Genomic DNA, 17,457 nt, shown 5'->3' with positions numbered 1-17,457 from the left:
GCGACGACACACGTTTTTCGCTCCTCTCGTCCAGATTCCACGGACACGCGGATGACAGCGGCTCGTCGTGCCGCGGGCTCCACGCTACTCGCGCTTTTCCCATTAGCCTTAATGGAGGCAGATTAGTCCTGTCGGGGTGTACGCGCGCGCGCGCGCGCAAAGATTTAACGACTCGGCCGCGCCCCTCGTCTTTCGATACTCCGGGGCCTCTCGAGCCGCGCGGCTAGCTTAGTAGAAACGCTTTTACGGATAACGCGTGTCGAACGAAAGGTCACGCCACGTGCACGGACTCCGAACGGGAGTAGAGGGAACTAGGGAGGGAAATTGTCCCGAGGGCCGTGTGATTTATAGGTCGATCGTTTAATGAACTTTGCGTAAGTACTTGTCGAGTTGCCGCGGGTAACGACAACGAATCGTTGCGAAACGGGACCGTTTCGAGACAGGGCCTGGATATCGACACGTGGAAACGATACTTTACGAAAAACGAGCCACTCGGTGAACGGAGAGAAACAAACGTGTACGAAACGGGAACGAATCGTTCTGTGGAAAGTGAATCGGAGCACTGACTGACGAAGACCAGAAATCTCTAGCGACGTTCGGACGATTTCGCTGCTATACATTGTTGAGGATGCTCTATTGTTTGATATTTGAGTAGAAGTACTATCGAGTAGATTTCTCAAGAGTAGTTTTACTATTCGAGTAGATTTCTCAAGAGTAGTTTTACTATTCGAGTAGATTTCACAAGAGTAGTTTTATTATTCGAGTAGATTTCTCAAGAGTAGTTTTACTATTCGAGTAGATTTCTCTAAAATGTATACTGATTCTTCTCTAAACTTATTTTAGATATCAAATTATTTGATATTTGAATAGAAGAACTATCGAGTAGACTTCTCAAGAGTAGTTTTACTATTCGAGTAGATTTCTCTAAACTGTACACTCATTCTGCTCTAAACTCTAGCTACTATATCACAATTATCCTTCTTAAAGATGCTCTATTACTCGAGTAGATTTCTCTAAACTGTACACTCATTCTTCTCTAAACTTTTGCTACTATACCACAATTATCCTTCTTGAAGATGCTCTATTACTCGAGTAGATTTCTCTAAACTGTACACTCATTCCTCTCTAAACTTTTGCTACTATAGCACAGTTATCGTTGAGAGATTTAATCACGTATATTCTTTCGCATTTGTTGGCGTTTGAGTGAACACTTTCGTCGGGAGTGGATACTGTTTTCGCAACAGTTATCGGGTTTTCTTCATTTCGCTCGAAGCGACGAGTGTACGTCTCGGATCGGTCGCGGATAAATTGCGAATTCTATGGCGCGATAAAAGGGAAATTCTCGACGGTGTCGAGCAGCGCGAAAGTCAGGCCTTAGGAGGGTTGGTCAGGGTGTCGTAAATAACAACTCGAAGACTTGGATGGCGTCGTTGGTCTCCACGGACAATCGGCTCGGTTACTTTCCTCGTGGGAGGAAATGCGAATCCTGTTTGCGGAGTCTTCGAAGAGATTCATCTGTGTGTTGGTAACTGTCGAAAGTGTGCGATGTGTTTATCTCTCGATACAATTGCCGAGATTGTCCTAGGCCTTCTCGCGTCGATGCATCCCTCTTTCGTCATCGTGGACGATCACCAGATGGCTCGTGCATTCCAAATACTCGGCCGGGGACCGCGATTCCGTCATCCAAACACAAGAAACGTCCCTATCTTGCACTTGCGGGACTGTTGACGGTTATATCTTAATCCACGCGTCGACAGAGCACCGTAATCTACCAGACGACAGATTTTACGAAGGCAGAAATCAATTATCGACTCGAGACGATCGTTACGTCTCGCGAGATATCCAGGAACAAGCGCCTCTCAGAAGGGTGTACGTCAGAAACGGTTCTCAACGATTTTAAATTTTCTCAGTAGTTTGGTACGTTCACTTATACGACGATCGTAACCGGAATTATAGTCGTAGGTGGCCAGTCAGGTACGAATATAGTAAGTGTACTGTTTGAAAAAGTCTACTCGACTAGAGTAGCTCTATGAACTATAATTATAGCGTAGTAGCTATAGAAGTGTACGAATTGTTTCTCGAATTTAAATTCTACTCTTACCACTACGTCACAGGCATTGTCAGTGGAGATGCTATACTATTCGAGTAGATGTCTCTAAATTTTACACTCATTCTGAAGTTTTGTTACTCGATTATAGTAACCGTTTTTGAGAATGCTCTATTACTCGAGTAGATTTCTCTAAACTGTAAACTCATTCTCCTCTATACCCTTGCTACTATTCCACAATTACCCTTGTTGAGGATGCTCTATTATTTGATATTTGAGTAGAAGTACTATTGAGTAGATTTCTCAAGAGTAGTTTTACTATTTGAGTAGGTTTCTCTAAACTGTACACTCATTTTGCTCTAAACTCTTGCTATTATGCCACAATTACCCTTGTTGAGGATGCTCTATTACTCGAGTAGATTTCTCTAAACTGTACACTCATTCTGCTCTAAATTCTTGCTACTATACCACAGTTATCCTTCTTGAAGATGCTCTATTACTGGAGTAGATTTCTCTAAACTGTACACACTCATTCTGCTCTAAACTCTTGCTATAATACCATAGTTATCCTTCTTGAAGATGCTCTATTACTCGAGTAGACTTCTCTAAACTATACACTCATTCTGCTCTAAACTCTTGCTACTATACCACAGTTATCCTTCTTAAAGATGCTCTATTACTCGAGTAGATTTCTCTAAACTCTACACACACTCTTCTCTAAACATTTTCCACTAAATCCTCGTGAAGGATATTCCACTACTCAAGTAGATTTCTTCCAAACCCAATTCCTCGCAACCTGACCATCTACAACCATAACTCACGTTACAATATCGTATGTTAAACCACTAAACCTGCCAATTTTCGTTAAAATCGGCAAGAGTCACTCCGTACGTTCCTCTCGTCAGAGTCGAGTGTTCGGTCGCCCATCGCGAAACGGCCCTACAACCTTTCCAAGAGGAATCTTTCCACGGTTACGAGCACCTCTTCGTTCCGTCCTCTCGATCCACGACGATGGTTCCTCGCGAGCAATGGACCATCTCGCGACCCGTGAAACGGTTACGAGTGCAGTTCTCTCAGTGTTCCGTGCGTGCATCCGGGCGAGAGCGGCTCGCCAATCGGAATCGCCACGGAAACAATGTACCGCGGACACGGGTCCCTCGGTGCGCGTTCTTTATCGAGTTAGCGATAAAGGTTCCTCGTAAAGCGCATTGTAACGACGGAACAGGGACAAGTGTAACTCCGTGAACGGTACCACGCGCCGCGTTTGTCCACCGTTAACGTGTGCGTGACGTTGCGTTCGCTTAGATCGCGCTCTATCATTCGGGGTTTTGTAAATTTTCACGAGCCAGCCATAACAGCCAGTACGTAGTAATCTCGGCTAACGATAATTCAGCGGTGGCTGACTTTAATCGCGGTGGGCAGGGGCCGGCCGGTGTGTGTCTCCAGATGAATTTAAACGATCGTATGACAAAGTAGCGGGCCGTGTATCATTTTATATAAACTCGGTTACATACGCCGAACGACTGACCGAGAGAAAGGGAGAGAACCAGAGAGAGAAAGATAGATAGAGAAAGACACAGAGAGAGAGAAAGACACAGAGAGAGAGAGGACGAGAGATTGTATAATCTCTGGTCGGGTCGAGGGACAGACGGTCGTCTCTGTTTCGTATGGGTGAACGGGTACGATCGTGTAGGTACCCGCGAGTGTTCACCTCCGGCGAAAGTTCCAACACGCGCGTACCACAGGTACCACGGATACGCGTACACGCGCGCAACAGGAAGTTTACGATCGATCTGTCACGTTGCGACCAACTGCTAATAAAGTTGGATGTGGAACAACCGACTGTCACCGGGCTCGCGAAACTTGCTCGCGACGCGTCCGCGCGTCTCCCCGGAGCGCTTCTAAGAGCTTAACGCGACATCGGTACACGCTCCGCGCGTAAACTGCCCGTGCGTGTACACCGCGAGGCTGGTTCTCGTTACGCGGTAACTTGTCGCGGGATTCTCTATTTTTCGGGGAAGGAATTATTCACGATTCTGGTCCTTTCTCGACGTTAGAATCCGGCGAATCGTGGTGATATGAGAATTGGTTCAGCTGGGGTGGGGTTTGGTTTGGGTGAGTGTCCTGTGTGAAAAATTATTTAGAGCGGTGCGAGGAATATAGTTGCAGAGAAACGTTAACTATTCGAGAGTACGGTTCATGATTTGGGATGATAGTCTTATCCGTAGTGGTTTACTTGGGTCCTCTAGATCTCGTAGAATTCTCTTGTTGACCGGTTCGATCTATAGCTGCTCTATCGCTATAAATTTGCGGAGTGCTCGTCGACACTTTTGCACCGATTTATGTGACGAGTTTTAGAGGTTCTGGAAAAGGTTTTCTAAGTTATAGCATTCGAATACAGAGTTGTTACACTTATGTTGCGGATAATAGTCCCTCCAGGTTAGTAGATTTCGTAGGAATTTGTAACCAAGTAGCTCTAGAAAAGCTCTAAATTACTTATTATTCGAGAACTTACTATAGTTCTTCTATAGTATCAAACTTATAGTACTCCACCTAGATCTTGCATCGTTACCAACTGTAGTCTCGGTGGAACCTACTCGAACTATTCTTGGACATCTCGGTACAAAGAATGCACAGTGATGTATATAGTATTCTCTCTTCGAAGAAAATATCAAGCATCGAACCACAATTCCTAAACAGTCACACTGTTTGAAGATCCAATTGTTATCAAGTAGTTCTAGTTCGTAGGTTCTAGAAAAGGTTACTTATCCAAGAACTTATTAAGGTTCTCTATAGTATCAAACTTATACTACTCCACCTAGATCTTGCATCGTTACCAACTGTACTCTCGATGGAACCCATTCGAACCGTTCTGGGACATCTCTGTGCAAAGAAAGGACAAAGAATGCACGGTGATTCTCCCTTAGAAGAAAATATCGAGCCACGATTGCTGAAGAGTGACGGTGGTTGAAGTTGCAACGTAAAAAGCTCGAGGGTAACTCGAACCGAAAGGAGAGAGCGGTGCTTGTCGTCGAAACGAACCGCGTGAACAGTGACTCGAGGTTCGAAGCACGGTTTCCGTCGTGGAAACAATCGTACCGTGTTCGGATTGGTCGTGGATCGAATATGCCCACGGATCGACGACTAGCCAGGCCACGGGCGCCGAGACAAGGAGGACGGACGGATGAAAGGGACCGCAGAAGGCTGGCGTGGCTTCGCGGTTGATTAAACTGAAACGCGACCACGAGGCAGGAACTTCTACACGAACGGACGCGCGAGTAGAGCGGGCTCCGTGTGCGTGCACACGTATCTACCGAGGGGGAAGATGGCGACGCGAATGAAAATGGCTGCACCTTTGCGTTGATAAAAGCGCGCGAAGCTCGCGACCCTACCTGGAAAGGTGCGCGGTTGGCAATAAGGGGGACAGACGGAGGGAGGAAGGGAGAAAGAGAGAGAGAGAGAGAGAGGGGGGGCCATGCGAGCCAACGCGAGAAGGAGCGGGAGGGTAGAAAGAAGTCGGATATCACCCCTAGTTACGAGTGGTAACGAGGGGCGGAGTCGCGCGAGCCGCACACCTGCCTCGTTTCGAGCTGGCCATGGTCACTCACCCCTGTTTTTATCCCCCTTAAAGGCTACGCCTTGACAAACGCGTTTATGTTAACCGCCGTGCGACAGAGGGTCGCGAGAAATGGCCGTTTCGGTGGACTTTAATGGTCGATCGCCTTCGAGGCTCTCGGGGGATGCTAGGAGGAGGAGGAGGAGGAGGGATGCGACGGAATTTCGGGATAGCTGCGATTTCGAGCAGTCGGTTTCGAGATCGAGTGAATTTTTTGCTTGGGATCGAGAGACGTATAGGGAGCAGAGATTAGAGATTGGAGTGAGAGACGAGAGAGTGGTATATAAAGTCTGGAGAATGGAGGTTAGAGTCTAGATACTAGAGACTAGAGTGGAAAATCTAGAGATTAGAGACTACAATTTGAAAATCTAGAGATTGGAGACTGGAGTCGAAAATCTAGAGACTAGAGTCAAAGGTCTAGAGACTATAGTCGAAAATTTAGAGGCTAGACTCTAAAATCTAGAGACTAGAATCGAAAGTCTATAGACTAGAGGCTAGAATCGAAAGTCTATAGACTAGAGGCTAGAGTCGAAAGTCTATAGACTAGAGGCTAGAGGCTAGAGACTAGAGACTAGAGGCTAGAGACTAGAGACTAGAGACTAGAGACTAGAGACTAGAGACTAGAAATTAGATATTGGAGACCACAATCGAAAGTCTATAGACTAGAGTCAAAAGTCTATAGACCAGAGGCTAGAGACTAGAGGTTACAGACTAGAGTCGAAAGTCTAGAGGCTAGAGTTTAAAATCTAAAGACTAGAGTCGAAAATCTTGAGATTAGAGACTAGAGTCGAAAGTCTAGAGGCTAGAGTTTAAAGTCTAGAGACTAGAGTCGAAAGTCTAGAGACCAGATTTTAGAATCTAGAGACTAGAGTCGAGAGTCTATAGATTAGAGGCTAGAGTCGAACGTTTAGAGGCTACAGACTAGAGACTAGAGTCGAACGTCTAGAGGCTAGAAACTAGAGAATAGAAATCAAAGACTAGAGATGAGCAACAACAGTAGAGTAATCGATGAAACTACAATTCCCGTTTTCGAAACTAGCCCCAATGTATCTACACTTTCCTAGAGACGGCGCACCAATGTTGGACGAGAGATCATAGGTTTGCAACTCCTGTTTTCCCAACTAATCGCAATTTTGTACTACCCTACGACTTTGCTGGAGAGAAACGCTTCAAAGTCAGAAGTTAATCTCGTCAGGAGGAGGGTCACCGTTCTTCCAGTGGTGCCCCTTGCTCGTTCCAGGTCTTCTCTCGCAATCCTCCAAACGATCCCACCCCTCGACCCCACCTCTCGATCTTTTCACCGGCCACTCAACGCTATCCGACGACACAGAGACTCGCGCTATCCGTCACGCGACCGTTGGAACATTCTTCGACGAGTTTCGCCCGAGATGTTCACACTGTCCCTCCCCCTGCCGGTAGAAAGCCTAGACCGAATCCAGTTAAACTCGTCGCGAGACCTTGCCGGCCGAGAACATCCTCGAATCGTGTCTCGAATCGTGTCCGGTTTGTTTTTTATTTCTCCGCTCGGCTCTGGTACACTCTCGGGTGAAAATCTATAAAAAAGTCGCGAGCCCCGGTCCGCTCGCTGGAAAAACAAGACAAAGCCGTCTCGACGTCCAGCTCGTCGACAGCTCGTGAGTTCTTCCCCTCCTCCCCCTCACCGTGGAGGGAGAATTTCGCCCTTCGGTCGTGGGGGTAGGTGAACCGGTCGAACAAAGGCAACTCGACGCGACGCCGGAGAACGAGAGGAGATCGTCCCGATTAGCGATCGCTATGGAAACAAGCGGGCTGATGCGATTAGCTCTCTCGCGCGAGAGGCAAGAGGCTGATCGCAGCCGCGCGCGGAGCGGAGGCGCGCGTAGCTGCGTATATACGCGTGTATAATACGATTTGTATATAGATAACGCGAGACGGGTCTATATTCGAGCGGACGGCGTATTTAAAGCTGTCGACGGATGGCTCCCTCCCTCCCTGCATACTGCGAACGACGATATAGCAACGCGAGAGGGATGAGGGGGAGAGAACTCGAGAGCGAGAGACGGATCGGGAGAAGCGTGCAGAAACGCCAACCGGGGAAAGAGATCGAAAAACTCGCCAGGAACGTTACAAAGAAGACAGAGAGAGGGTGAACGGGGAGCAGAGAGAGCGATGGTAGGGTGTAGGCGGCAGGGGGTGTGGGGGTGTCGGAGAGGGAGACAGGTGGACGCCAAAGAGGCGGAGAGATATAGGGACTCGACACGCGGGTGGTAGGGAGACGGAATCGGGTAGAAAGCAGCAGTTCCCGCTCTCGGGGGCGGCTGGCTGTTATCATGAGAAACAAGCTTCCACTCTGATTTTTTAATCCGATCCGCGCGCACCCCCAGCCGCCACCCATCCTCCCCCTTCTGCCACCGGAGGCTGAATTTTAAAATAACTGCAGAACGCCATTTGCTCCTCGCAAACAGACCGGGGTTAAGCCATCCTCTCCTCTCGCCCTCGGCTCTTTCCTGTCTTCCTGTTCCTCTCTGTTTCGCTGGCGTGCGCACAGGTCCACCTCGGTTTCCTTCTCTCTATGCCGTCATACCCCGACTCCCATCTCACCGGTACCATCGTCTCTCCGGCTCTTTCGCTCTCTTTGCGCCCGTGCACGAATCCCCGAGCCTTCGACCCTTCACTCGACGCTGGATGGATAGGATAGGATAGGATCGAGGGATGGAGAGAGTTTAAGTTGGAGAGAGAGTCAAAGTCGGAGTCAAAGTCACAGTCAAAGTCAGAGTCAAAGTTAGAGTCAAAGTTAGAGTTAAAGTTAGAGTTAAAGTTAGAGTTGGAGTTGGAATTAGAGTCACAGTTAGAGTCAGAATTAGAGTTATAGTTATAATTAGAGTTAGACTGAGAGATAAAGTTACAGGTAGAGTTACAATCAAAGTCAGAGTCAAAGTCAGAGTTAGAGCTAGAGTTAGAGAAAGAGTTACAGTTAAAGAAAGAGCTAGAGTTAGAGTTCGAGAATGAGTTAGAGGTAGAGTTAGAGAATGAGTTAGAGTTACAGTTAGAGACACAGTTAAAGTTCAAGTTAGAATCAAAATCAGAGTCAAAGTCACAGTTACTGTTAGAGTTAAAGTTATAGTTACAGTCGCAGTTAGAGTTACAGTCAAGTTAGAGTCAGAGTTAGAGTTATAGTTACAGTTATAGTTACAGTCGCAGTTAGAGTTAGAGTTAGAGTTATAGTTACAGTTATAGTTACAGTCGCAGTTAGAGTTAGAGTCACAGTTAAAGTTTGAGTTAGAGTTACAGTTACAGTTAGAGTTAGAGTCACAGTTAAAGTCAGAGTTAGAGTTATAGTTACGGTTACAGTTAGAGTCGCAGTTAGAGTTAGAGTCAGAGTTGCATTTAGAGTTAGATAAAAAGTTAGAGTTAGAAAGAGAAGGAGACAGAGGTTAGAGAGAAAGTTCGAGGGAGCCAGGAGAGAGAAATGATACTCACCGCGCGCGGATGGAGAGACAAGAGCCAAATTGAAATGTTTAGCGCCTCGTTTCATCCCGCTGGGAATCCCCCGCGCGTACACACCGCCCGGAGGGTGGAAGCGAGACGGGCGGAACACCCGCGAAGGGAACAACCGGCACCCGGAAAGATAGGAAGGCGAGCCAGGGGGGCGGAAAGAAGACAGAAGAGTCCGGGAGAGATACCGCGTGTAGGCCTGCCTCGGGGAAGGGTAGATAAGTGACAGTTTTATTAATTTCCCATCTCCGCATCCAACCCCCCGGTCCCCTGATCCCTCTCGATCCCGACGCCCGGGTAACGTCACTCGCGCGCGTCCACACACGCCTCCCTCTTGGTTTCCTTTCCCTCTCCATCTCCCTCGCCCCCCCTCGTATCTCTGTCTCGCGCTCGTTGGGGTCGCGAGAGGGTGAAAATAAAGCTCAATAATGGCGGCTTCCCGTGACGGCCGGGCAGAGAGATCTCTCGCGGCCAACAAAGGTGCGCTTTCGAGTCGAGTCTCTCTCCCATCGAGGGTATTCGGGATCGGCGATATCTCGTCGTTTGGGGTGTTGCACGCTGCTGCGACGGTGGGGTGACTTCCAGGGAAAGGGATCCTTTCTGCGCGGAGATTATTCCGGAACCGCGATTTTTCTACCGGCTGGAGAATACCACCACCCTGGATTCCACTCTCGGTGTATAGAGGATGATTCTTTCGTCAGACCCCGAAGCACTTGCACCTCGTCTTCTCTCACAAATAGAACCAAACAGTACTCGTCGATCACGAATCGTTAAGAAACACAATGTTACTGTTTCTTGACTCGTCTCGTCGGACCGAGTGTCCGCCCACGACAAGAAGGCAAACGAGTCTCTCCGTGCCCACTTAGAATCCACCAGTCCTCGATCAACGACGAGTAACCTGGTACGTTAACGTAAGCGCTCTCGTCGCTCATAGACGGTACATATCCAAACATGGAACTGTTGCCATACTCTATTGGAATCTACTTTCGCGAGAGAACCACCCTGTACACGTAACAGTATCTCCACCTTCTGAGGAGGAATTTTTCAAGCGGTTCCTGTCCGAGAAACTCCATACGGTTGCAAAGAAAAAGGGAACCGGAGGAGAATCGCCAAGAGACCGCAACCGAGAGGAAGAACTCGAACGGTGGGCGGAACGGGGAAAAGAGCACGGAACGAGGGAGTGGGAACGAGCATCGCCCCCGGGGGCGGTGGAAAATTTAATTTCGATCCCGTCGATTCAGCAGTTATACCGAAGTTTAATCTTTGATAAGGGTTAGTCTTTTAGTAATGGGATCCCAGGGGTTCGGTCGCTCCGGTCCGACTTGGGTGAGCCGTGGTGTGGAGAAGAGGTGGGGTACCGGGCGTTGAGGGGGAGGGGGGTGGGGGGAGTACGCTCTCGACTCCTTTCCACTCTCCACTCCTCCAGCCAGGATGGAAGGAAGGAGCTTAAACCGTTAGATAGAGATCTGCTCTCGGGATGAAAGTAGTAGCTACCCGCTTATATCGTTCCTCTAACCGAGCAGGACTCGGACTTTTCTACCCGGGTCGGGGGAAGGCGTAACGAGCCTCACGATTGGATAAGTTTCCCGACACGAGGTTCCACCGGAGACTTTGCCGTATTCTCTTCTTCCCCCGTTCCGCGGCACTCTCCACGGTCGCGGTGTCTCTTATTCGGTTCGCTCGTATAACGTACCGCGACTTGTGTACGTCCCCCCACCGAGCGTCTTATATCCGGGTCACGTGCATCCTACGACGACGAGAACGATCCAAAGTTGGGGAGGGGGCAGGGTTTGATAAAAGAACGGGCCGTCTCTCCCCTCAACCGTTTCCATTAAAGAGTTTCGTCGAGGTCGATTCGTCATATTGGAAGGGCTTTCATTCGTGTCACCTTCTGGTTTAATATGCTTTCGAGTGGGAGGTTGGGGGATCTTTGTGGAAATCCAAGGGCAATTCTTTCCTATTTGTGATGTTGAGAGTCTTCCTCTACGCAACGTTGATGAAAGAATGCACTTCAGATGACGGGTAATGTGAAATAATCTTGCTCAGGACTCGTGAAGGTCTTTCCATGTAGGGGGAATCTCATGCTTGACACTTTACGTGAAAGATCTTTGCAGTAGTAGGTGAACAGTAGCCTAAGTACTACTAGAGAACTGTCTTTGGAAAAATATTTTCCCTATGTAGAAAAAGGGGTTTGTGAACATCGAGAGGATGAAGGTAAGTGCCACGACTAATCTCGGATCGCACAATTCCCAATTTGTCGAAGCAAGTGTCGCATTCCTATGGTGGGATGTTCCCGTGTCAATTGACCTGTCACGATTCGCGAATCGATTGAAATGATCTCTCGAGAATCGAACGCCAGTCTCGAAATCTGCTCCAGTTGGCATCGCGCGGGGTCAGTGGTCTACTCGTAAGCGAGAGAGATCGTCCTCGGTGTCAGGGAGGACTTTGTTGTTTAACCGGTGTGAAATTTGTTCGTTCTAGTTACGGTATGGACCTGAACGGCGCGAGACGGAAGAATGCGACGCGAGAGACAACGAGTACACTGAAGGCCTGGCTCAACGAGCACAAAAAGAACCCGTACCCGACCAAAGGCGAGAAGATCATGTTGGCCATCATCACGAAGATGACACTCACGCAGGTGTCGACGTGGTTCGCGAACGCGCGGAGACGTCTCAAGAAAGAGAACAAGATGACGTGGGAACCGAGGAACAGGGTCGAGGACGAGGACAACAACAACGAGGACGACGACAGTGGCAGGAAGAGCGTGGACGAGAAGGATCGACTAGGTGAGGATACTTCCAGACATCTTTGTCGAAAGCTACAGAAACGTCACTTTTTCAAAACGGAAGATTCCATTTGGGAATTCCAAGGTCTGGTTTGTACTGGTCTGGGTTAGATATTAGAGTCGATAGAGGCTCTATATTGGCCGCTATAAGAACAGTAGGTTCTCTAGTGTCCTCTAGTGCAAATTCGTCACATTTTCAATATGGAAGATTCCAAGATCTAGTTAGTATAACAGGTCTGGGTTAGATATTAGAGTCGATAGAGGCTCTATATTGGCTACTATAGAAACAGTAGGTTCTCTAATGACTTCTAGTGCAAATTCGTCACTTTTTCAATATGGAAGATTCCAAGATCTAGTTAGTATAACAGGTCTGGGTTAGATATTAGAGTCGATAGAGGCTCTATATCAGTCACTATAAAAACAGTAGGTTCTCTAATGACTTCTAGTGCAAATTCGTCACTTTTTCAATATGGAAGATTCCAAGATCTAGTTAGTATAACAGGTCTGGGTTAGATATTAGAGTCGATAGAGGCTCTATATCAGTCACTATAAAAACAGTAGGTTCTCTAATGACTTTTAGCATAAATTCATCACTTTTTCAATATGGAAGATTCCAAGATCTAGTTAGTATAACAGGTCTGGGTTAGATATTAGAGTCGATAGAGGCTCTATATCAGTCACTATAAAAACAGTAGGTTCTCTAATGACTTTTAGCATAAATTCATCACTTTTTCAAAATGGAAGGTTCCAAGGTCTGGCCAGTATGGATTTGGAGTCGATAGAGGCTCTATATCTTCTGCTATAAAAACAATAGATTCTCTAATGTCTTATAGCGCAAATTCGTCACTTTTTCAAAATAAAAGATTCCAATGTCTGGTCAGTACAGATCTGGGTTAGATATTAGAGTCGATAGAGGCTCTATATCTGCCACTATAAAAACAGTAACTTCTCTAATGTCCTCTAGCGTAAATTCTAGAGTCGTACATTGCTCGAACACGATAGAGCATGCACAATGGGTTACGACCTTGTATCTCCATCCCCTCCAATCCATCTAGCAAACCAAGATCCCCCGATCCTTTCATCTGCACGATCCCTCTTCGATCCATCGATCCTTCCACCGAACCTAACTGTCCAACCGGTGAGAGTCTCTCCACTGGCCTGGTGGTCACCGAAAGACAAATTCCGTTCCCTGTTCCAGACTCCAAGGACTCCGGCACCGGTTCGAGCGAGGACGGCGAGCGACCCGCGCACCGGATGGACCTTCTCCACGGCACCAGCGGTGGTACCGCGGGCGTGCAGGGTCGAACCGAGAGCGAGTGGAGCGAGTCGCGCGTGGACAGCGGCCCGGACAGCCCCGAGTGTCTCTACGACCAAAGGGAGCCGAGGCATCCGTTGCAGCTCCAGCACCCGGCGTATCTGGCGTCGACTCACGGCCGGCTGTTGCGTCATCCGTCCCCGGAGAGCACACCGCCGAGCAATCATCATCTACCGGCGAGCACCAGCGCACCGTCCACCGGTAGCGTGGTGACCACCAAGCCTAGGATCTGGTCGTTGGCCGACATGGCGAGCAAGGACGGCGAGCAACAGAGCCCGAATCCAACGACGATGTCCGGTCTCTCGTCCCCCTACAGCGGTAGCAGCGGCGGCGGTGGTGGGGGCGGGGGCGGTGGAAAACTGGTCAGCCCTCTGGCGAGTCGTTTGCCACCCCATCATCCCCTTCATCCGGCGATGCACACGGGCACGCAGTTCGTGCGACCGCATCCGGACTTCTACCGGAACCTCTACGGTGCATCTCACCTCGGATCCGGGGACATGTCACTTCTGGAGACCTACTCGAGGACACTGGGCGGCCTGAGCGGCGTGATGCCCCCGTCAACCGCCCCGAGCATACTGACCACCTCCACCGCCGCCTCGGCCGTCTCCGCCAGCGGTAACGTTAAACCTTTCTCGATCAACGGTGGCGGCGGAGGCGGCGGTGGTCCCGGTGGACCGGCCGTACTCCTCACGACCGCGTCATCCGGTCTATCCCCGTCCTCCTCGTCGACCGCCTCCTCGGGTGGCTCCGACCAGTCGCCCCATCCGAGCGGCAACCTGCTCCCGACCCAGGAGCTAAAGTCCCCCGGGCGAGTGTGATTCCCCGGTGAATCCGTGGACCGATTTAACTGACTCGATACACGAGAAACCCGAGCTGAGCGGAACCGCGCAGGGCGGCCCATTACGCGCGCGCCAATTACGCGCGGCGCTGTTGTGTGGTGTGGATGACAATAATAAGAGACTACGATCTTGTAATTAGTGTACAGTAACTGAACGAAGAACGACGGAACGAGATATACTGCCCCCCACCCCTGGATACCGTTCTAACCCCCTGCTCCCCATACCAGTTTCAACTCGCGACGATTCCTTCGATACAAGTCCCCTCCCATGTACGTTCCTAGTCTCTCCCATCGTCTTTCGGGCTCCCCACGTTTCTCCTTTGCTCCGACGGTACCCCAAGGCTTGTACCCCGGCCCCCCTCTGATCTCTCGTGTCCCTCCTTCGCGTCGGTTCTCTCCTCTGTCCCCGACGAGAAAAGAAAGGGAAAGGAAAAGAACAGGAACAAGAAAGGGAAGGAAGAAAGGAAAAGAAAAAAAAAAAATCTAAAAGGGAGAAAACGAAATCGTAGGGCCCCCCCCCCCCCACAAATCCCCTCCAACCTCCCATCGCCCCCTTGTTTATCGTCCGTAGGCAGCAGCAAGCAGCTATCGCGGTTAAAATGGAAAAAAAAAAAACACTATCCTAGGCGTCGACTCGACAGTCATATTATACATAAAGTACTATATATATAAATACACGGTAATAATAATAATTATTTATGCGTTTGTAAATAGTAGAGAGGGCCCAGTAGAGAGCGTCCGGCCAGTGTATGTATTGTATGTAGAGTAGGTACGATATTATTATTATAATATTTGAGATCATAATTCATACTAACGACGGCGACGACGACGATGATGATTATTATTATTATTATTATTATTATTATTATTATGATTATGATGATTGATTGATTAATTATTATTATTATTATTATTATTATTATTATTATTGTTATTGCAATGTTTATATAATATTATCGATTCACGTCGACTCGGTCGATCATGACGGGGTATGGATCGTTTGATCGCTGCGACGGATTACGGGCGACGAGCGTTGCTCCACGCGAAATGGAATCCGCGGCGGGAGCCACGGTTATCTCCCTTTCGTAAGTATTATTTATTTATTAGTTCGACGCTCGGGATCGTCGCGAGTCTCGAACAAACGCGATCGACGACATCCACGTGATGGACGCGCGCGACCCACTCTCTTTCTCACTCTCTTTCTCGCTCTCTGTCTGTCTTTCTCTCTTTCTCATTCTATTTCTCTCTCACACTCTCTCTCTCTCTTTGTTTCTTTTGCTTCTCGTCTCCATCGCCGCCGATTATCGCGTAATTTCGTCGAAAGCCCGCGATCGATCGCTCCCCGCCCGTAATCCGCGCGGAACTTAGAATTCGCGTTGCGCCCCGCTGCCGCGCGATACGACGAGCTTCCGGTACCTCGAGCCCGTGACCTTGGGGAGACGAAAACTCAGAGACGTACTATACACGAAACAAACTCGCCCGTACACCGACAGCGCGGTGGGGCGAGCGGAACCAACGCTCGCGTACACGCGTACTACATGCGCGCGCGCGCGCGTGACAACCGCAGGGCGCAGCGACTGTCAACATATCATGTCATGTCGAGAGTGAACGATCGCCATCACCTTTTAGTCATTCGTGTCCAAAATTTCACGCGAGCTCGCTGATGCCACATTGGCAGATGGCTTGCAGACTGTGTCCTTTCGCAATAAACGAATCATTATAAAAAAAAAAAAAAAAAAAAAAAAAAAAATACACATGTGCCAGGCCTCGTCATTCATTCCCCGCCCATTCCGCGTCACTTGAACTCGATCTATGGTTCAATGTACGCGTCTCTCGTGGTTCTGGATCGGTGAGAAGAAATTCCTTGGGGGATCCTCGGATTGCGGAAAGGGGTGAGTAATCTTGGAGAAGACGCTTGATATTCGATGGTGGAAGGTTCGTGATCGTTTGGTTCGCTTTTCGATCGTTTTCCAATTTGCGTTGCACTCTGGAAGCTAGTTCTCTGCATCGTGGTTGCGGCTAGGTTCGATCGTTCCTTGTTGCGTCTTTGGTGTATCGGTTTGCTGGGTCTCGCGAAGAATGTGTGTCGGTGATCACCGCAGCTTCCACGTGCACATCACCGAGAACAGAAGAGATCTGACCTGGAAGGAACAGCTCGGAAGATTTATTCCTCTTTCGTAACATCGCTGTGCTAGGTCTACGCAGAGAGCGTCTCGATCGGTGTCAGTCGACTGTGAAGGTCGCCACCGAGTCGAGGAGCCTTCCTTTACTTCGCGATGTCTATCGGGTCCTTCTTCCTTCATCCTGGAAGGAGCCGCTCGGAAGATTTATCCGTCTTTTGTAACATCAGCGAGCTAAGTCTGCGCGAGGAGCGTCGCGATCAGTGTTAGTCAACTATGAAGGTCACCACAGTGTCGAGGTGCCTTCACTTCGTGATATCTCTCAAGTTCATCGTAGCTCGAGAAAATCTTCCAGTACCTATCGAGGATCGTTAGATCGCGAGTGTAGCTACCCACTTAAATCCACAGGTAGTAGGGCCCAACTGTCTACGGACTGGACACGTTCGCGAAAGGATTCCCTTTCCATGGATTCCGCTACCGTGGAACAAAGAAATCAAAATGTCTGATCGAACGAAGGACGCTGCGCTAATTTTCCACAAGAGTTCGTATCGATCGTGCATCTTATTGTACACCACGGTAATACCAAGGAGGATAATTGGAGCTCGACGCTCCGGTGTCAAATTGTTAGCTCACGTGGAAGTACTCCACATGGCCGGTCCGATCGAGCGTACCTCGATCGAGCGCGCCCATGCCGAGCTTTCGAGACAGGTACAAGCACGTAAAATACAGAGTGATTCTCTCCTCGATGGGCTCAAAGACAGTGCCGCCCGAACACCTCGGTGATAATCTTCGGTTTGCGTGCAGCGACCAAGTAGCCGGATGTCTTTGTTGCCTCAACGGTCGATCGGCTACTGCAGCGGTTACTGCTTTGTTTCTAACATCTGTGAACTGAAAATGAGATCCTAGACGAGGTTATCCATCAATTGGAAAACAAGATTTACACGAGATCATAGTTAACATCATCACGCTGAGGTTTTCAGGCAATGGGTCTGTGTTTGAATTCACTGACGAGGTAACCCTGTACTGTACATTGCTAGAGAGTTAAGTTAATTAAATCGAAGATAATGCAAGTATAGTTGGACAAAGTGGAGAGTAGACACACCTCTACACACGTTTCTTAATCGCAGTATATTATTGTTAGGAATTGTTTTATATACTGCTAATCGCGTCATTGAACAAGGAGGGGTAGAAACGAAGCAATAGTGGATGCTACAAGAGGGTTAAAGGGGTTAGGTGGTATCAGCAAGGTACTTCTTGCTTCT

General features: G+C 48.7%; 1 protein-coding gene across 1 annotated transcript in view; it reads left to right on the top strand.

Annotated features, from left to right (window-relative positions):
* Window positions 1–14,885, top strand: part of Mirr (iroquois-class homeodomain protein mirror) — a 90,864-nt gene extending 75,979 nt beyond the window's left edge. The window contains exons 4-5 of the mRNA XM_076314108.1: window positions 11,619–11,923; window positions 13,121–14,885. Of these exons, the coding sequence (XP_076170223.1) occupies window positions 11,619–11,923; window positions 13,121–14,055 (1,240 nt within the window). The 3' untranslated portion in view covers window positions 14,056–14,885. The remainder of the gene's footprint in view (window positions 1–11,618; window positions 11,924–13,120) is intronic.
* The last annotated feature ends 2,572 nt before the right edge of the window (window positions 14,886–17,457 follow it).

This window comes from Ptiloglossa arizonensis, chromosome 6, assembly GCF_051014685.1.
Source record: "Ptiloglossa arizonensis isolate GNS036 chromosome 6, iyPtiAriz1_principal, whole genome shotgun sequence".
Taxonomy (NCBI): domain Eukaryota; kingdom Metazoa; phylum Arthropoda; class Insecta; order Hymenoptera; family Colletidae; genus Ptiloglossa; species Ptiloglossa arizonensis.
This window is presented reverse-complemented; position numbering and strand designations above follow the sequence as displayed.